We start from the raw sequence: 15,042 nt of genomic DNA, 5'->3' as shown, positions 1-15,042 counted from the left end.
CGGGCTTCTCCGACTAACGTTTGGCGAGGAAAACAATGCCTGATCGTCTACCTCGAGAACCTGTAGAATGTGATCTTGGGCACAAATTCATGGAGATAAATTTACATTTCAGAGATGACCGAAAAGGGGGTGGAATATGGAAGTGTTCCTCTTCCGAGAAATCAGTAACTCGAGAAACAATCGGGTCTCTTGGTGAAACGTTACAAGCTTTTTATGTCTTAGTAATGTATTATGCTGAATTTACAGATTTTGTTGCAATCACATTAGGGTGCAACCATTACTACAACTGACTGAAACTGACTGTCCGTATACAGTCTCACAACTGTGTACATAAAGGTCAAAACAGTAGCAGCAACAAAATTAAGAACAATGACAATTTTTTAGCCTCTTTGTTTTTTAAAAGCCGGTACCAATAAACACTTAAATCATGAAAAGGGTTTTGTTTTCAAATTGACGTTTCAAAATAGTGTGAACAACTTTCTGAACAACATCATACGTTTCTAGTATGTACATAATACTTGTATTCATAAAAAAGAGAAATCAGTGATTGGTCAATTTACCTAAGCAAATACAAAGTGATAATAATGACATAATTAGACGAAGCGTGTTCTGTTGACATTTTATTCACTAGACTGGGGAAATTGTGCGTACTACAATGAAAGGGGCACTATGAGAGTATGACGTCGAACAGTCAAAACCACAAATACATTTTTAGTGATGGAAACCTAAATACAATAGTCTGTTTTTAGTCCTTGCTTTTGTTGAAAATTACTACATGGTGCTGTAAACCTATGAAAGGGGGCGTCCAAATCACCGGGTTAGCACTCAGTTTTAGTGTGACTTCTAAAACTTGGGCTATTTCGTGAGCTGGCTAGATCATCCATTTAAAATTTATGAGACCCAATCAGGTTTCACGTAAGTTGAATATACATTCTAGAATTTTTTTTTTTTTTTGAAAAACATCCCACTAGAATGTTTTGTGACGCCTAATTAACGGACCACCTTACAATCATATTTACATGTATAACATGACCTGTTTCCATCTTTTATCATCACGACTAAGGTTTTGGTATCAGCTGGATCCTTGAAGATAATGGTAGGATGAAATCCCTCTTTGTATTGCTCTTTCACCCAATTGTCCAAGTCAGTTACACGACGAAACTTCCTGTAAATCTGGTCCTGTGTTGTCTCCATCACGACAACAAGATACTTCCTCTGGCCAGTGGAGTAGCATATCCCTGTTACAACTCTTTCCTTATCCTGGTTCTCCTGGATTACATTTTTAGCCTCGTCCCATGAATTCAAAGTGAACCATGCCTGTTTCCCTTGGTATTCTCTTGTGTCCTTTGTCATGACGATATAGAATGTTGAACCCCGGGCGGCACAAGCAGTGATCTGAAAACCATCTTTCTCTTTCTTCCCTATATCTGATGTGTTCGTCAAAATTGTTTGATCCACGCCATAATTTGCCAAGAAAAGTACTCCAAATCCCAACTTTTCATCGCAGGCAAGAGAATATATCTGTTTGGACTGTCGATTCATCCGATTCCAATTTTCGTTGACCAACTCGAAGAAAGAGTCATAGTCAGATCGAATTTCCCAGGAAACGGCGGGCCTGGGAGTGTACATTTTTGAAGCTGCAAAAATACCACTAAAGCATCCATTGTGGAAACTTTGGCTGATCAAAATATCTTCAGAACTGAGCAAATGGCTACCGATAAAATCAGTGTACTCAACGGAGTCATATCCAGTGGTAATCGGAAAGTCGTTCCTGTTCCTTCTACTGTAAATAGGTTCAGTTCTTGGACGTGGTAGTTTTCCGGTGATGAACAAAGTCAAATCCCCACCTTCGCCTAAAAAAGTATTTGAAAAATCAATTTAATGAGACAAGAATTCAGGCTTTTCCGACTTTTAAAGTTTTACTCCTTGTAGTTTAAAACGCAGAACTTCTAGGAATGCCGTAGCTTAATTTACAGACATTGCTAACCAAGACTATAAAAGGGTTTAGTCCCAAGGTAAAACCGCGATCAAGTTTTTAATTGTTTCAAGTAAAAGGCCCTTCTAGTGAATACTGTTTTTACCCTAGTCCAGTCTCTGAACTGTTCCTTTCCCACCCTATATATGGGTTGAACCCAGGCGAGAGAAGAGAGAGTTCAGGATAATGATAAAAACTGTAGTCTTAATTTATGGACTCACTTGCATAAATTACATGGGATGTATTAAACACATTGCAAGTTGATTGAACAAAATGAAAAAGAAGTTATTATTTAAAGTAGCCAAGATTTTCAAATTAGCCCCTAATTGCTATTTAAAGTTAAATTTAGTGAAAAGAGAACAACAAGGAAAGAAAACCAGACCTGTCAAATAGTGCTTGATGATAATGTATATATGATAATGTATATATATTCTTAAAGTGAATAGCGCAATTTCGATATATTAAAATTCAGCCTAAAACAATAGACCTCAGCACGAGACTCCAGGGAATAAACCCCACAAACTCTGTAGTTATTCCCCGGAGCCTCGGACTGAGGTCTATTGTTTTAGGCTGAATTTTAATATATCGAAATTGGTCTATTGCTAGAGCAAATCTTGCATTCGCATGCTCAAAAGGAGCCAATCAAAGCGTAATGTTAGCACGCGCCCCCATTAAATGGAACTAAACATTGTAGTCTATTGCCACGCATAGGTGCGTCCAAATACATTGAAGGCTTTACAAACCTTTGGTATCAACAGCTTTAGAATACTCCGGACATGCTGCCAGGCAGTGGAATCCCGGGATGTTCTTTTTCAGACAGAAATTTGCCCAATGGCCACTGTAGCAAGCATCGCTGAAAATCATTGGGTAGTGAGTTCCTTCAGGACTCATATTAAGAATTCCTTGAATACTGATTGTCCCATTAGCAAAGCACCAGTTTCCAGTCCCAATTTCTCCATGCCCAGTGTAGTACAAGATAGGTTTAACCCGGTCACATTTGCATGTATCAAAAAGTTTCCGAATATGATCAGTGGCTGCGGAATTAGTTAGACAAATATCTTTAACAGTTTTAAACAACTTAGCTCCAACTGCAGCTTCCATGTTGGCCAAGTCATGAGCAACAGCAGAACGAAATGTCCCGCCTTTGACTCCATGAGTGTCCCTGGTCCTTCTATCAGAGATAGCAATGTTGTCTGGAGGATCTGAAGCGCCTGACAATAGCAACCATTTGGTCTTAATAGAATCTGGGTTCCAATCTGACCACTTGTCAATTAGACCAACATTGGGACCCTGTGCAATCGCAGATCCAGCAAGATGACAAGACATGGGTTTTTTTTTCTTTCTTGGTTCCCTAAGGAGGATCAAAAGAGCGAATTTTTCAGACGGGCCCGAGCTCGGCAGCGTTCCCTCGTTAAGGTTGCTTTCCATCTTCAAGTCCAAAAAAATCGTTTTTCTTTTATTTGACAAAGTTGTAGTCAAAAGACAAGATTGAAGTCAGTCATTTTATCGAATGTTTACGAGAGAAAAGTATTAAAAACCTCAAAAACCGGCCGAGTAAAATCGAATTTTGAAGTAAAATGGACGAAACCTCGGGGGGAATTTTCGCAGCAAACGCTCATCTTGGAGCTCGTCTTTCATGCTTCTTGTCTTTTGGTATTGTTTACAAAGCGCATTTGACAAAATTTGCAGAAAGAATCCCTTTGTGCTTGCAAAACTGCAAACAGCTATAAAAAAAGTTCATAGGACGAAGGAAAGGAAAAAGCAAGCCCAAGTATTGTTCCTTTGGCGATCAGTGTTCATGATTCTTAAAAGAGGGTAAAAGCTTAAAACTAGCTGATATAGAAATTTTAAAAGTTTGCCAAATTTTCGAATCATATCTCTGGTTTTTCTTCGGGGGACAGTGAATTTGAAATTCAAAATCACTGCTTAATGTTTCTGATCTCAAGAGATCCGTAACAGCGAGTTCTTGTCAATCTTTGAATGAAAGATTCCAGAAAAACCCTGTGCTTGTAATTAGTTTTATTCCTTTCAAGAATTTCGCCGTAGTCTAGGTGGATGTCGTGCGGTTTTTTCGGCCTGTTGCCGGGATCGCCGACTCTTTACGCGTCGGATAATGTTCTGCTGCTCTCAAAGCCCTGCACCGTTTGTTCTCTCCAATGTAAGAAAAATCGCAGTCCATACATGTAACCCTGTAAACAATGCCTGTTATTCTTTCGTCCGGTGGACGATCTTTCGGTTTTATGGCGACAGAAGCAAGTGTACGTATGGGCTTGAAAGCAATCTTTATGTTGAGCCGTTGCAACGTGCGTTTTACCCTGTGAGATACCCCTGGTACACTGGGTATCATGGCAAGGCCAATCGGATCGGCTTAGTGGGTTTTTAGGCCGGACCTTGCTTGGGCAGCATTTTCAATAAATTTGATAAGATATCCACTGTCCTGGACGTAGGATGTCTCTTCTGCCTTTAGGTCCTCGTCAATATTTTTAGCTGTCAAATTATCTTTTAGGATGCACTCCAAGAAATTGTGATAATGAAATGCTCTTATTTCCATTTTTAGGCTCGATTTCCGCCGGTCACTCGAGTCCGGTCTACTAGAGTGGTCATTGAGAGCTAACCGTACTGACAGGCTAATCGGAGCTAGGCCAGCCGGGTTGATATTCAGGCTAACCACAGTGCAGACTTTCACCGCAATTAGCCTGAATACCCTGTTTACGATTAGCCCTCGATAATGCCGGAAATAACACGATATATGCTTAAAAGCCTACATTTCATCCCTAGTTTGCAGTCTGCGTTTTATACTGACCACTACAGTACTTGTACAATGAGTTTCGTAAATTCGGCAACTTCGAAGTCTTTTTCGACCAGGAATTCTAACTGTTCACGTGCCATTTTAAACCGAGGTCGCCCTCTCTCAGCCCGTGACGCGTACTTCGACCCTAATATATGGTGTCCCCCAGAAGATTGTCCAACTTATCCAGGGCTTCTACAAAGCATTCACTTGTTGTGTCGAGGGCGGTGACATCTGCTGTCATCGATGATTTCAAGGTCGTGTTATCTGACAACTAAACTGTAAGGCCAGTCAAGACGAAACTGCAAACTATCCAGACGATCGCTTTCTAAACTGTTCACATCCAGTCGTCTTAAGAGCGTTGCGTTGAAAGTCTCCGTTTTTATTTCGAAGAAACCGCAGCAAAATATTTCACACTAATACTTTTTCATTCGCAAAGCATCATTTTTGATGCGTTTTCGCCTATCCTCCACACTAAAATGCTCGAAACGCTGATGGAAGCGACAGACGCTTTTTTCGTCACCGTTTTAAAAAGCCTCCGTTTTCACCTGTCCACACTAGAAACGGAGCGTTTTCAAAACGATGTTTCAATACGCTCCACTTTCGAGAACTTTTTCGTAAGCCTCCCTTTTCATCAGCGTTTTCGATCGTTTAAGTGTGGATGATAGGAGAAATTAAAACGCATCAAAAAGTATGCGTACGCATAAGTGTGGTCGGGTCCCTAGTCTGCGTATTATCCTCGTCCTCTCCGCTGTCCACCATGTTTTTCTCCAAGTGGGCATGAATTTCCATAAATTACGTTTTGGCGGGAAAACTACTACTTATCATAATTATCGGTCACTGGCTGAAGCCCAGTCCAACTCAGTTCGTTCCAATAGCCCTTTTCACGGTTACCTTTGCTCATTTGCATTACAATAAAATCTAGCATGTATGTGAGGCAATTTCGGGCTATTTTGTAGTTTTAGCCCGAAATTGCCTCGCATCCACGTTGGATTACATTGTGATACAAATGAGAAAAATTAACCGTGAATAGGCCTATTGCCATGCCGAATACCGTCACGTAATAATTCAATGACTGAATATCAGAACTGAATGCATGCGCAGGATAATTGAATATTCAATTGTATTCAGAACTGCATATTTTAGTGCCACAAATAAATATTTGAATATCAGAATTGATACAAAATAGGATACCGTAAACTGCAGCTTATAAGCCTTGTCCTTAGTTACAGTCCTTATACAACTTTGTTAAGGGTTTTTGAATGGGCTAATAAACAGAGGGACCTTTATACGGGGGGGCTTATACCTGGAATAAAAAACCGTCTCAAAAGAGCTGCAGCATTGTTGTTCGAAATATGTTTTTCATACACTAGTTTTAAACGAAGCTTTAACAAAGAGTCATAATAAATCGAATTTATTTCATTTTAAACTAGGGGGAGAATATTCAAATCATTACACATTTTAATGGCATAACTAATTCAACATCACAATTCCATTTTTACTTTTGACGGTAAATCACACTCCATACTAAAGAGGCAATAAATGAAGTTAAAGCCCACTGGCATTGTTAAGAAACAGGAGCTGATGACTGTAAGAAACAATGCAAAACGCAACAGTGAGTGAATACCTAAGGGATGTTACACCGTATCCTAGTCCGAGATGTTACCACAAAGAAAGCAACGTTTCTATATGTCTGTGATCATCAAAGCCAACTTGGTACTGGACGCGTGACCAAGTAATAAAATCCCTGTGGGGCCAGTACTCATTTTCTTTCGCAGTTTTTAAGCGTAAAACCCGCAAATACATGTTAATTATCAATTCCTTTTTATTAAAACGAAAATTAAGTTAATTAACTGCTCTTCTGTACCAATAAAGATTCTGTATCAAAAACCGTGGCATTCTCCACGCTATATGTGTTAAGTTATTATTGTTACACTTGTAATTTGCGTCACTCACTCATGCTTTAAAACATGCATAAATAATTTCTATTGTTCAGACGTTCTGTTCCTTAACAGTCAGAGAAGTAATCAAATACAAGCTTTCCTCTACCATTTCTCTGTTGCATTAGCCCTTTCTTCCCATTCAGACGTATTTTAAACTTAACCTACTCACTCGGTGAGGAAATCGTTTCACCGCCACGTCGAATAAAATAACTTGAACTTCGCTACGAATGCAAAAACCTTATACATTGGTCGGCGGATTCAAAAAAAGTCTTACAGGAAAGCGAAGGACTGAAGGAATGATCGAAGGAAGGAGCGAGGAAAGGATCGATTGAATCTCCCAGCCATACCTACAACTTGGATTTATCAAGTCAAAAATGTGCGAGTAAAGCGTTATATAATCAGCCTACACTGCGAAGTGACTGCAACTTGAATGACTTGTAGTAAAGAGATGACCGAATAGCCAAGAAGGTCAACTCATGTTGAAAATAAAATGACAGCTTCAGCGGTGAAGGTAGTAATTCAGACTTAAGAAAACATTTCATTTTTGAGGAGGATTGAAATGTTGTGCCATTAGTATGCGTGATCGTATGAATGCGAATAATGAAGGATTTAAAATAAAAATTATATTTCTCAAGGCTTCAAAAGTGCCCTTAAAAGTGCAATTTTAAAGAATTTTCAAATATTACAATTTGTGTAAAATACATACTTGCTACAGCGAGCTTTCATACGAATAGTTATTAACCGTAAGACTGCTGAATATCACAAACGCCTCTGTATTAATTATTGCTGCAGTGCAAGGAACAGTTAACGTTTTCGCTTTTGTTAGACAACTGAAACTGCCGAAACATCTCTGTTCAAATAATAAAGACTTTATTTTGAAATAAATCCACCTTTCTGTTGACCAACGTTGTGTTTTGAAAAGCTTTCTATGTACCCGCACATTGGACTAGTAAATTCGACACTCCAAAGTCTTCACGACTGTTCACAAGTTTGCTCACAAAAAATATGTGGGTAACACACTATTCATTTCCTCATATTTCGAATAACGAATGACTGTCATCACGTATTAAGCTCTGACACGGGAACAAAGAGTCAACTAGACATCTAGAGTTTCCTTTCACTAAGTTACACTTTCTGTCACTGAAGCATTGATTTCCCTTTAGTTTATTGCGAATTTTATGGTTTTTTTACAATTTAGCACAAACAAAAGTCTGGCTTGAGATGAAATTAGTCTTTTTGGGTGATATGTCGAGCTCTCTTTGAGACAAGAATTTTGTACATTTCCCCCGTTGGTTTCACTTTTACATAAACAATGATGAACTGTTTCACAAGGCTTTGCTTCAGTTTACAATTTGTCATGGTCTTGTACCAAGCAGTGATCAATCATTTCTCCACAAAAGAACAACACAAAATTAAACATGACGGGCAAGCGAAATGAGAGTACGATCACGAAAGGAATTAACTTTGAAACAAATTCTACCAACAAGTACAACAAGAATCGTATGGGGACAGGTAAGGAGAGTCTGTAAGTTTATTGCAGGGCGGAACTTAATAAAGGACTAACCATTAGTGCTCTTACCTGCTGCTCTTCTACTAATGCAGCAAATCACACTTAATTTTGTGTGCTGTGGATCAGAGAAATCACCAAACATAAATTGTGCGACAAAATCGACTTGCTATTAAATAGCGCTTTAGCGACAACTGCAAGTCCACGTTCAATATGTCGATATTCTATGCTCCGTGGCTTTCAGGACAAAATTGCACTTTGTGAAGTTCCCTTCGTCCCTCAATTCCCAGAAGAGACTTGGATACAAAGAAAACACCGCCAAATATAAAAGTTTGTCCTGAAGGCTTGGAGCCATGTTGGGATATTGATATATCCAGTATAACTTGTACATACTTACAATCGGGCCATGTTTTAAAACTGTCAGGGCATTCTACAGTTTCTCTCGTTTCGTTTGGTAATGTTCTTAACGCAAATTGTAAATCAACTGAAACTGAAAGTAGAATTGTGCGAGTAAAGCGAATTCCGAACTGGCTGAACCTTGAATGACTTGTAGTCGAGGGATGAACGAGAAACGAGAGCCCACTCATTGATCAGAAGATAAGGATTTCGTAACCTGTTGTCATGAAAGTAACAATTTGAAAGTATCATAATGAATATAATTTCTGTTTCTCACAGTCCCCAATAGGTGGATGGCTGAACTGTTAGTTTACGTGTAAACTTTTGCACGCGTCTTCCGAATTTCAGACGTGCTGCAATCTGTTGATACGGCAGAATTATAAACAAAGCAGACGATCCGGCATACTATGAGAAGGGACGGGGGGAGAGTAAATCCCATTTCCCAGCCTAAAATTTGCGCAAATCTCATTTCCATTCCGATTTTTAACATGGAAAATAATATAGGTATAGATGGGAGATTCACTCGATTCTTCCTTCACTCCTTCCTTCGCTTCCAGTTAGACCTTTTGTGAATACGCTCTATAAGGCTTTCGCATTCGTAGCTAACATGAGGTCAAGTTATATTCGACCTGAAGGTGAAACGACTTCCTCGTATAAATTCTTTTGGCAATGTTTCCCCTTTGTTCTTTGCATTTATGACGCAAGTACTCAATCTGTCAACGCAGAAATAATCTGCATTGAGAAGATTTTTGCACGAACACCTCTCCGTATAGAACTAGTTATACCTTCCGGCAAGTGCCAACCAGGCGAAATGCTATCTTGTTTTGCGTTTTGAAGTTTCATAGTGATTAATAGATTTCTGTATTGAAGGAAGGAATTGCTTCTGTAAGTGTGTGTAAGATGGCTTGGTTTTACACGAGGGAGAACGGCTGCACGAGTGTTTTTGCAAACAGAGTAGTTGAGGAAAAAGTATCCAAGTTTGAAATAATGAAGAGTTCAAGCAATGACGACTGCGACTCCAAGGACGACGGCTGAAAAAAATGGTCTAAAATTTTACCTTTGAATTTCGCAATTACCTATCATTCAGTAAGTCGATCGGTCTAAGACTCTACTCAAACTAGAAGTGTAACGCCGGCGATCAATTCCAGAAGAAAATTCGAAAAATTAGCCGTCGCGGCTCATGTTTTTTAAAATACGATATTCAACTGAATCACAGTCCTTCAACATGATAAATTAATGGTACGTCTTCGGTCCCGTCAGGAATTTGAAAATGCAGCTTATTTTATTTTTTCTTTTTCTTTTTTTTTTTTTTGGTGGGGGGATGTGCTATATATTGTCTTTGACGAAAAACGGAAATACTTTTCAAAAACACACTTAATTAAGACAAATTTTCAAGATTGTATTTAATGAGTAGCTCACTGATAAACTCCTCAATGGAGATTGCAGGCTACTTAACTTACTTGAATAAATATAATGGCGCATAAATAAGGCGGTGTAGTTGAATTTCCGTATTATTGTTGTGTCGTTAGAGCTTGTATTAATATAGACTACGAGTAGTCCCTCTTTCACTTAGTCCGTCGTGCGTGACGCGAAAGAAATTCGCGAGAAAAAAATGGCCGCGCAATATCCTGGGGGCTAGGAGCGCGCGAAAGGAGGGACTACCGCCTAAGCCCAAGGGTTTGCCCTTTCACGGCCGAGTGATTTTTTGGTGTAGGATTTCTCATCTTGACGTCCTCTTATTATCGCCTGTTATCAATAGCCCCGGGAGATCTGAATAAAATTGCTCTACTCTACTCTTCAAGTAGCCAGGTAAAAACATATGCCGTGAGAAGTATATCTTCGTTCAGTGTTCGTTCAGCGAAACTGCCAAAGAAGTTTTAAACAGAAGACGGCGAATGAGGCCTCTTGTAACGATTTTCGCTGCGTCTAAAAGTTATTGCGAAAATTTCAACAGAGTTTCAACCGAGAATTTACATTATACATTATACATTAGACATTAGACATTAGACATTAGACATTAGACATTAGACATTAGACATTAGACATTAGACATTAGACATTAGACATTAGACATTAGACATTAGACATTAGACATTAGACATTAGACATTAGACATTAGACATTAGACATTAGACATTAGACATTAGACATTAGACATTAGACATTAGACATTAGACATTAGACATTAGACATTAGACATTAGACATTAGACATTAGACATTAGACATTAGACATTAGACATTAGACATTAGACATTAGACATTAGACATTAGACATTAGACATTAGACATTATGTATTATACATTATACATTATACATTATACATTATACATTATGTATTATACATTATACATTATACATTATACATTATACATTATACATTATACATAGGAGATCATCCAACTGCGGTGAAATGTTTGCCGATAGCAGCGGAAAATTTCAGGTGAATTTCGGTTTCAAGCGAGAGTCCGGTTCAATCTTTCAAATGGACGGCAGAAAGGCCAAGCTCAGTGAATTTATATTCGTTGACTTAGACGATGCTGTTGAGCGGCGAAATCACTTACACGCTCGCAGTCGGGTTGGAGGCAGAAAGCTTTGCCAAACAAAACACTGGATAAATTTAAATCTTTCCAAAGTCTGTTGGCAGATCTGAAGAACATCACGGCTCGCGAAGCGCGATTCCAACGCTTCGATTTGCTCTGGTACCGCTTCGATTTGCTCCGATTCCAAAACATTCCTGCAAGACTTCACAGGTATCTCGAATGTTGACAACACGTTGTCAACGCTCCTAACATAAGCCAATCATATTTTTGCGTTGTGAGAGCAACATATAATTCAAACTCTTAGGCTTAGGCGGTAGTCCCTCCTTTCGCGCGCTCCTCGCCTCAAGGATTTCGCGCGGCCATTTTTTTATCGCGGTTTTCTTCCGCGTCACGCACGACGGACTAAGCGAAAGAGGGACTATTCGTAGTCTAGTATTAATACCGAACAAGGTCTCCTCTGTGGTAGGAGAGATTTGGCTAGCATTCACTTGGATGAACCAGTTCAAGACCTTTTGCGAAAACAATTTGGTAAACTTACACTTGATAAATGAGTGCTAAATTGAATCTTTATCTCCGCGCGCAGTATAGACATTCATCGTCCGCCTTAGCACCAAATCGGAATAGTTTTTTCTTAGTTACTATAGTTCTGTGGTTAATTAAACTCTTTTAGTTTGGTTTCCTTGCAATTTTTTTTTCAGCGATTTAAAGATCTTAGTCCATACGTCTTTCTTTAATGAAAGTCTTTCGCTCCAACTCTCAGGGGCCCCTTGATCGCAGGAGTAAAGAGTTTTTAATTCGTGGAAGAAGTCAAGTATCTTCTTACAGAAGAGCTGGTGGTCGTTAAATTGATACACCAATTACTATGTTCGAAGTCCCTAACAGTCTTGGGATCCAGGCGAGTTTTAAGGCTTTTAATATCAAAATCGATCCTGTGTATTCCACCGTTGTCTAAATCTTGGTATTTTATCTTTCTTGGTTTTCCAGAGGAACTTAAAAGATTTTGTTCTTACAATGTCCACAGTTTCTTTGGGAGCATCCATCCCGTGAACTCCACATATGCAGCTTAATTTGCAACTTTTGGATCTTTTTTGTCGAAGATGAGCTCGTTATTCTTCTTAAGAGTCCCTGTCCATAAAAATGGAAAATAACTCGGCAAGGGTCGAAAATTCGATTTCGCTCATATTTTCATGGTAGACAGGCTAGGGCATGACAAAAACTACTGGATAGTTTTTTTGGCAAAATATCCTTTTATTTCAAAGAAATATGCAAATTACCAAATTCCGTTAAAATCGTCATTTGACGCACTATTTTATTCAGCAAGTTTGAGAGCCTCGCATGCAAAACCACACCATTCAGATTCTTCCGTCTTTAAAACACTCACATATTTTTGTGCAATGTTTAAATGTGTACTGGATTGATTTTAGGGAATGTTGCGTTGTCTTTTTGGGCGCAAAATAATTAAATTTCGAAGACATGTATTTCATTCACTTAAAAGTACTTCGATAAAGATTAGCGAAAAAACTGAACAACGACGTTTCGGTGTCATCCTGGCACCATTTTCAAGTTAAAAAATATTTGTGCGAAAAGTAAATTAATTTATACCAATGGTAGAGGTGCGAAATTGAATAAATTAAGATTAAGATAGCTGTTCAATGTTCATGTTCATTCCAATGAGGTGTCAAACACTGGTAATGAGTTCAGTGTCTGTTCAAAGCCTAAACAAATACTTTTGCGCGAATGGAGTCTGACTGTGTGTTAAGGCTCGGTTTCTTCTTGCGAATCCACAACATTTCGTGGATCAAGCAATCGAACTTTCCCTGACATTTCTTTAGGATCTTAAAGTTGTTAGTCAGGTCACCAACTGTATCAACTCGGTGTTCATTTTGAAGGTGTTTTCCGATGGCGGTAAATCGGTGTTCCTCAATGCGCTTGTAAAGATGACGGCTAGTGTAACCGACGTATTCTGCATCACACAGATCACATATATAGTTATAAACAACGCACTGTTGATTGATCAAAGGTGGTTTTGGCTCTTGTACTTTGAGATCATCGCCAATTTTACGGCTTCTGAACACCGGCTGTAGTTTGTGATCAAGTTTATTACTCAAGTCCGAGAGATGTTTCTTTACTATGTCCGCTGATTTCTGGTCTTTAAAAGGCAGGACAATGCGGTAGATATTCTCTGTTGGAGGCGTCGATCTTGTGTCTGGTGACATCACTGAATTAACGAAACGGGTGATGGTGGAGTTCACAAGAGAATCTGAGTACTTGAGGTTAGAAAAGATCAGTTTAAGGCGTTCGCATTCTGTTGAGAATAGTTCCCATGTTGAGGACAAGCGGTAAGCACGGTTTAACATGGTTTTAACTAAAGATCTTTTATAGCGGTTGTCGACATGACTTTGGTGGTGTAAGAGGAGACCAGTGTTTGTGGGTTTACGGTAAACACTTGTTACCAGCTTGCAGCCCTTCTTGCATATTTCAATGCCGACAAATGGTAGCTTACCGTTAGATGCGATCTCCATGGTGAAGGATATGGATGGATGACAGTTGTTCAAAGTCTTCAGAAAGGCTTCTGCGGTTGGTATGTCTTTCATTGTGGCTAGTGTATCATCCACGTAGCGTCTGTAGAAGTCTGGCAACTTGTTCTCGTTTTGTAGCTTTTCCTCGATAGAACAAAGAAAAGTATTGGCCATTAGGGGACCCAAGGGAGAGCCCATCGCTACTCCATCAATTTGTTGGTAGAGTTGACCGTTAAATTGAAATAGCTGGTCCTTTGTTGCTACTGACAACAGTTCAATTAGATCAGCTTTGCTGATGTTTAGATGGTGTGTTTTGTTAAACCAGTTGTCAACAAAAGCTCTATCAGCAAGGATCTCGATGGTTTCTTGTAGTGGGACGTTCGTAAATAGCGAAGAGACATCATAAGATACTAGGATGTCAGATTCGTTGAGGCTCAGATTGCGAATCTCATCAGCGAAGGAAAATGTGTCAGATATTGTGTAGCTGTTGATCGACAGGGGCTTCAGTTTATCGTCGAGCCATCTCGCGAGGGCGAAGTTGTAAGTACTTGTGGCGGATAGAATGGGCCTCATCGCCAGTTTTTCTTTATGAGTCTTTGGCAGACCATAAAGATGGGCGAGTCGTGATCCTTTCGGGCAAACTGAGTCGGCAATCTGTTTTGGGAGAATTTTGCGCACGACAGATTCAAGGTGTTTCTCTTTCTGCAGTAAAGGGTGGTAGTTTTTGAGCGGTCGTCCACGCGTCTTGGGTCTCTCCGAACTTACGGCGGTAAATTTAGCTGTATCGTTGATGGAAGATTCACTCAAAAGGCGAACATATTCTGCCTTATCCATAACAACTACTCCTGTACCTTTATCTGGTTTCGTGATTACGATGTCATCTCTTCGTTTTAGTTGCTCAATAGCTCTTTGTAGCGCTTTCGGTGGTTTGGGGGCTTTGCACTCGATGTAGTTAAGCGCGATCGATCGAAGGGTGGCCGCAGCTAATTCCTTCTTATTGTCGGATAATGAAGGCTCCAGTTGCCAGAAGGCTTTCTCGAAGCTAGCTTGAATGTCCATTGAAGAGATGCGTTGCGGCAAGGAAAACTTCAAACCTCGACACAGAACAAGCTTCTGGAAGAATGAAAGCTTGTAGGAGGAAATGTTCTGGATATGTTTGTCCACATCGTGATCTTTGTTTAGCAGCTTCATGATTTTGTTGATATGGCCGCTCATCATTTTCTCATAGTGCTTTTTGCGGAGGTTAACCATCGTTCATCAGCGGACATAGTAAAGAAACATCTCTCGGACTTGAGTAATAAACTTGATCACAAACTACAGCCGGTGTTCAGAAGCCGTAAAATTGGCGATGATCTCAAAGTACAAGAGCCA

The 15,042-nt window shown here is 39.5% G+C and overlaps 2 protein-coding genes across 7 annotated transcripts; both read right to left on the bottom strand.

The window, feature by feature from the left end:
- Nucleotides 1–607: 607 nt before the first annotated feature.
- On the bottom strand, nt 608–9,246 carry LOC110046750 (uncharacterized). 6 transcript variants are annotated; one of them, XM_089291297.1, is made up of 4 exons: nt 8,611–9,246; nt 8,286–8,331; nt 2,719–6,351; nt 608–1,853 (listed from the first exon to the last, which is right to left on the bottom strand). In XM_089291297.1, the coding sequence occupies exons 3-4, from the start codon at nt 3,401–3,403 to the stop codon at nt 991–993; spliced, it is 1,548 nt and encodes a 515-aa protein (XP_089147423.1). In that variant the 5' UTR covers nt 3,404–6,351; nt 8,286–8,331; nt 8,611–9,246; the 3' UTR covers nt 608–990. The 6 variants fall into 6 exon arrangements, 5 of the variants coding, with proteins under 5 accessions (XP_089147423.1, XP_089147424.1, XP_020608113.2 ...); XM_089291298.1 differs by having other exon boundaries at nt 9,133–9,246; XM_020752454.2 differs by having other exon boundaries at nt 2,719–3,326; nt 8,611–9,245.
- A 3,426-nt stretch (nt 9,247–12,672) lies between these two features.
- On the bottom strand, nt 12,673–14,922 carry LOC149110585 (uncharacterized). Its single transcript, XM_089292520.1, has one exon. It carries the CDS (start codon nt 14,920–14,922, stop codon nt 12,868–12,870), a length of 2,055 nt encoding a protein of 684 aa, XP_089148646.1. The 3' UTR covers nt 12,673–12,867.
- Nucleotides 14,923–15,042: the final 120 nt, after the last annotated feature.

The sequence above is a fragment of the Orbicella faveolata genome, unplaced genomic scaffold, assembly GCF_042242905.1.
Source record: "Orbicella faveolata isolate gen_17 unplaced genomic scaffold, um_ofav_v1 contig_24, whole genome shotgun sequence".
NCBI lineage: Eukaryota > Metazoa > Cnidaria > Anthozoa > Scleractinia > Merulinidae > Orbicella > Orbicella faveolata.
This window is presented reverse-complemented; position numbering and strand designations above follow the sequence as displayed.

Coding starts and splice junctions, on each gene's coding strand:
- LOC110046750 (XM_089291297.1), bottom strand. CDS start 3,403: ATGGAAAGCAACCTTAACGAGGGAACGCTGCCGAGCTCGGGCCCGTCT. Junction 1,854..2,718: donor TAAAGCTGTTGATACCAAAG/GTTTGTAAAGCC, acceptor ATACTTTTTTAG/GCGAAGGTGGGGATTTGACT.
- LOC149110585 (XM_089292520.1), bottom strand. CDS start 14,922: ATGGTTAACCTCCGCAAAAAGCACTATGAGAAAATGATGAGCGGCCAT.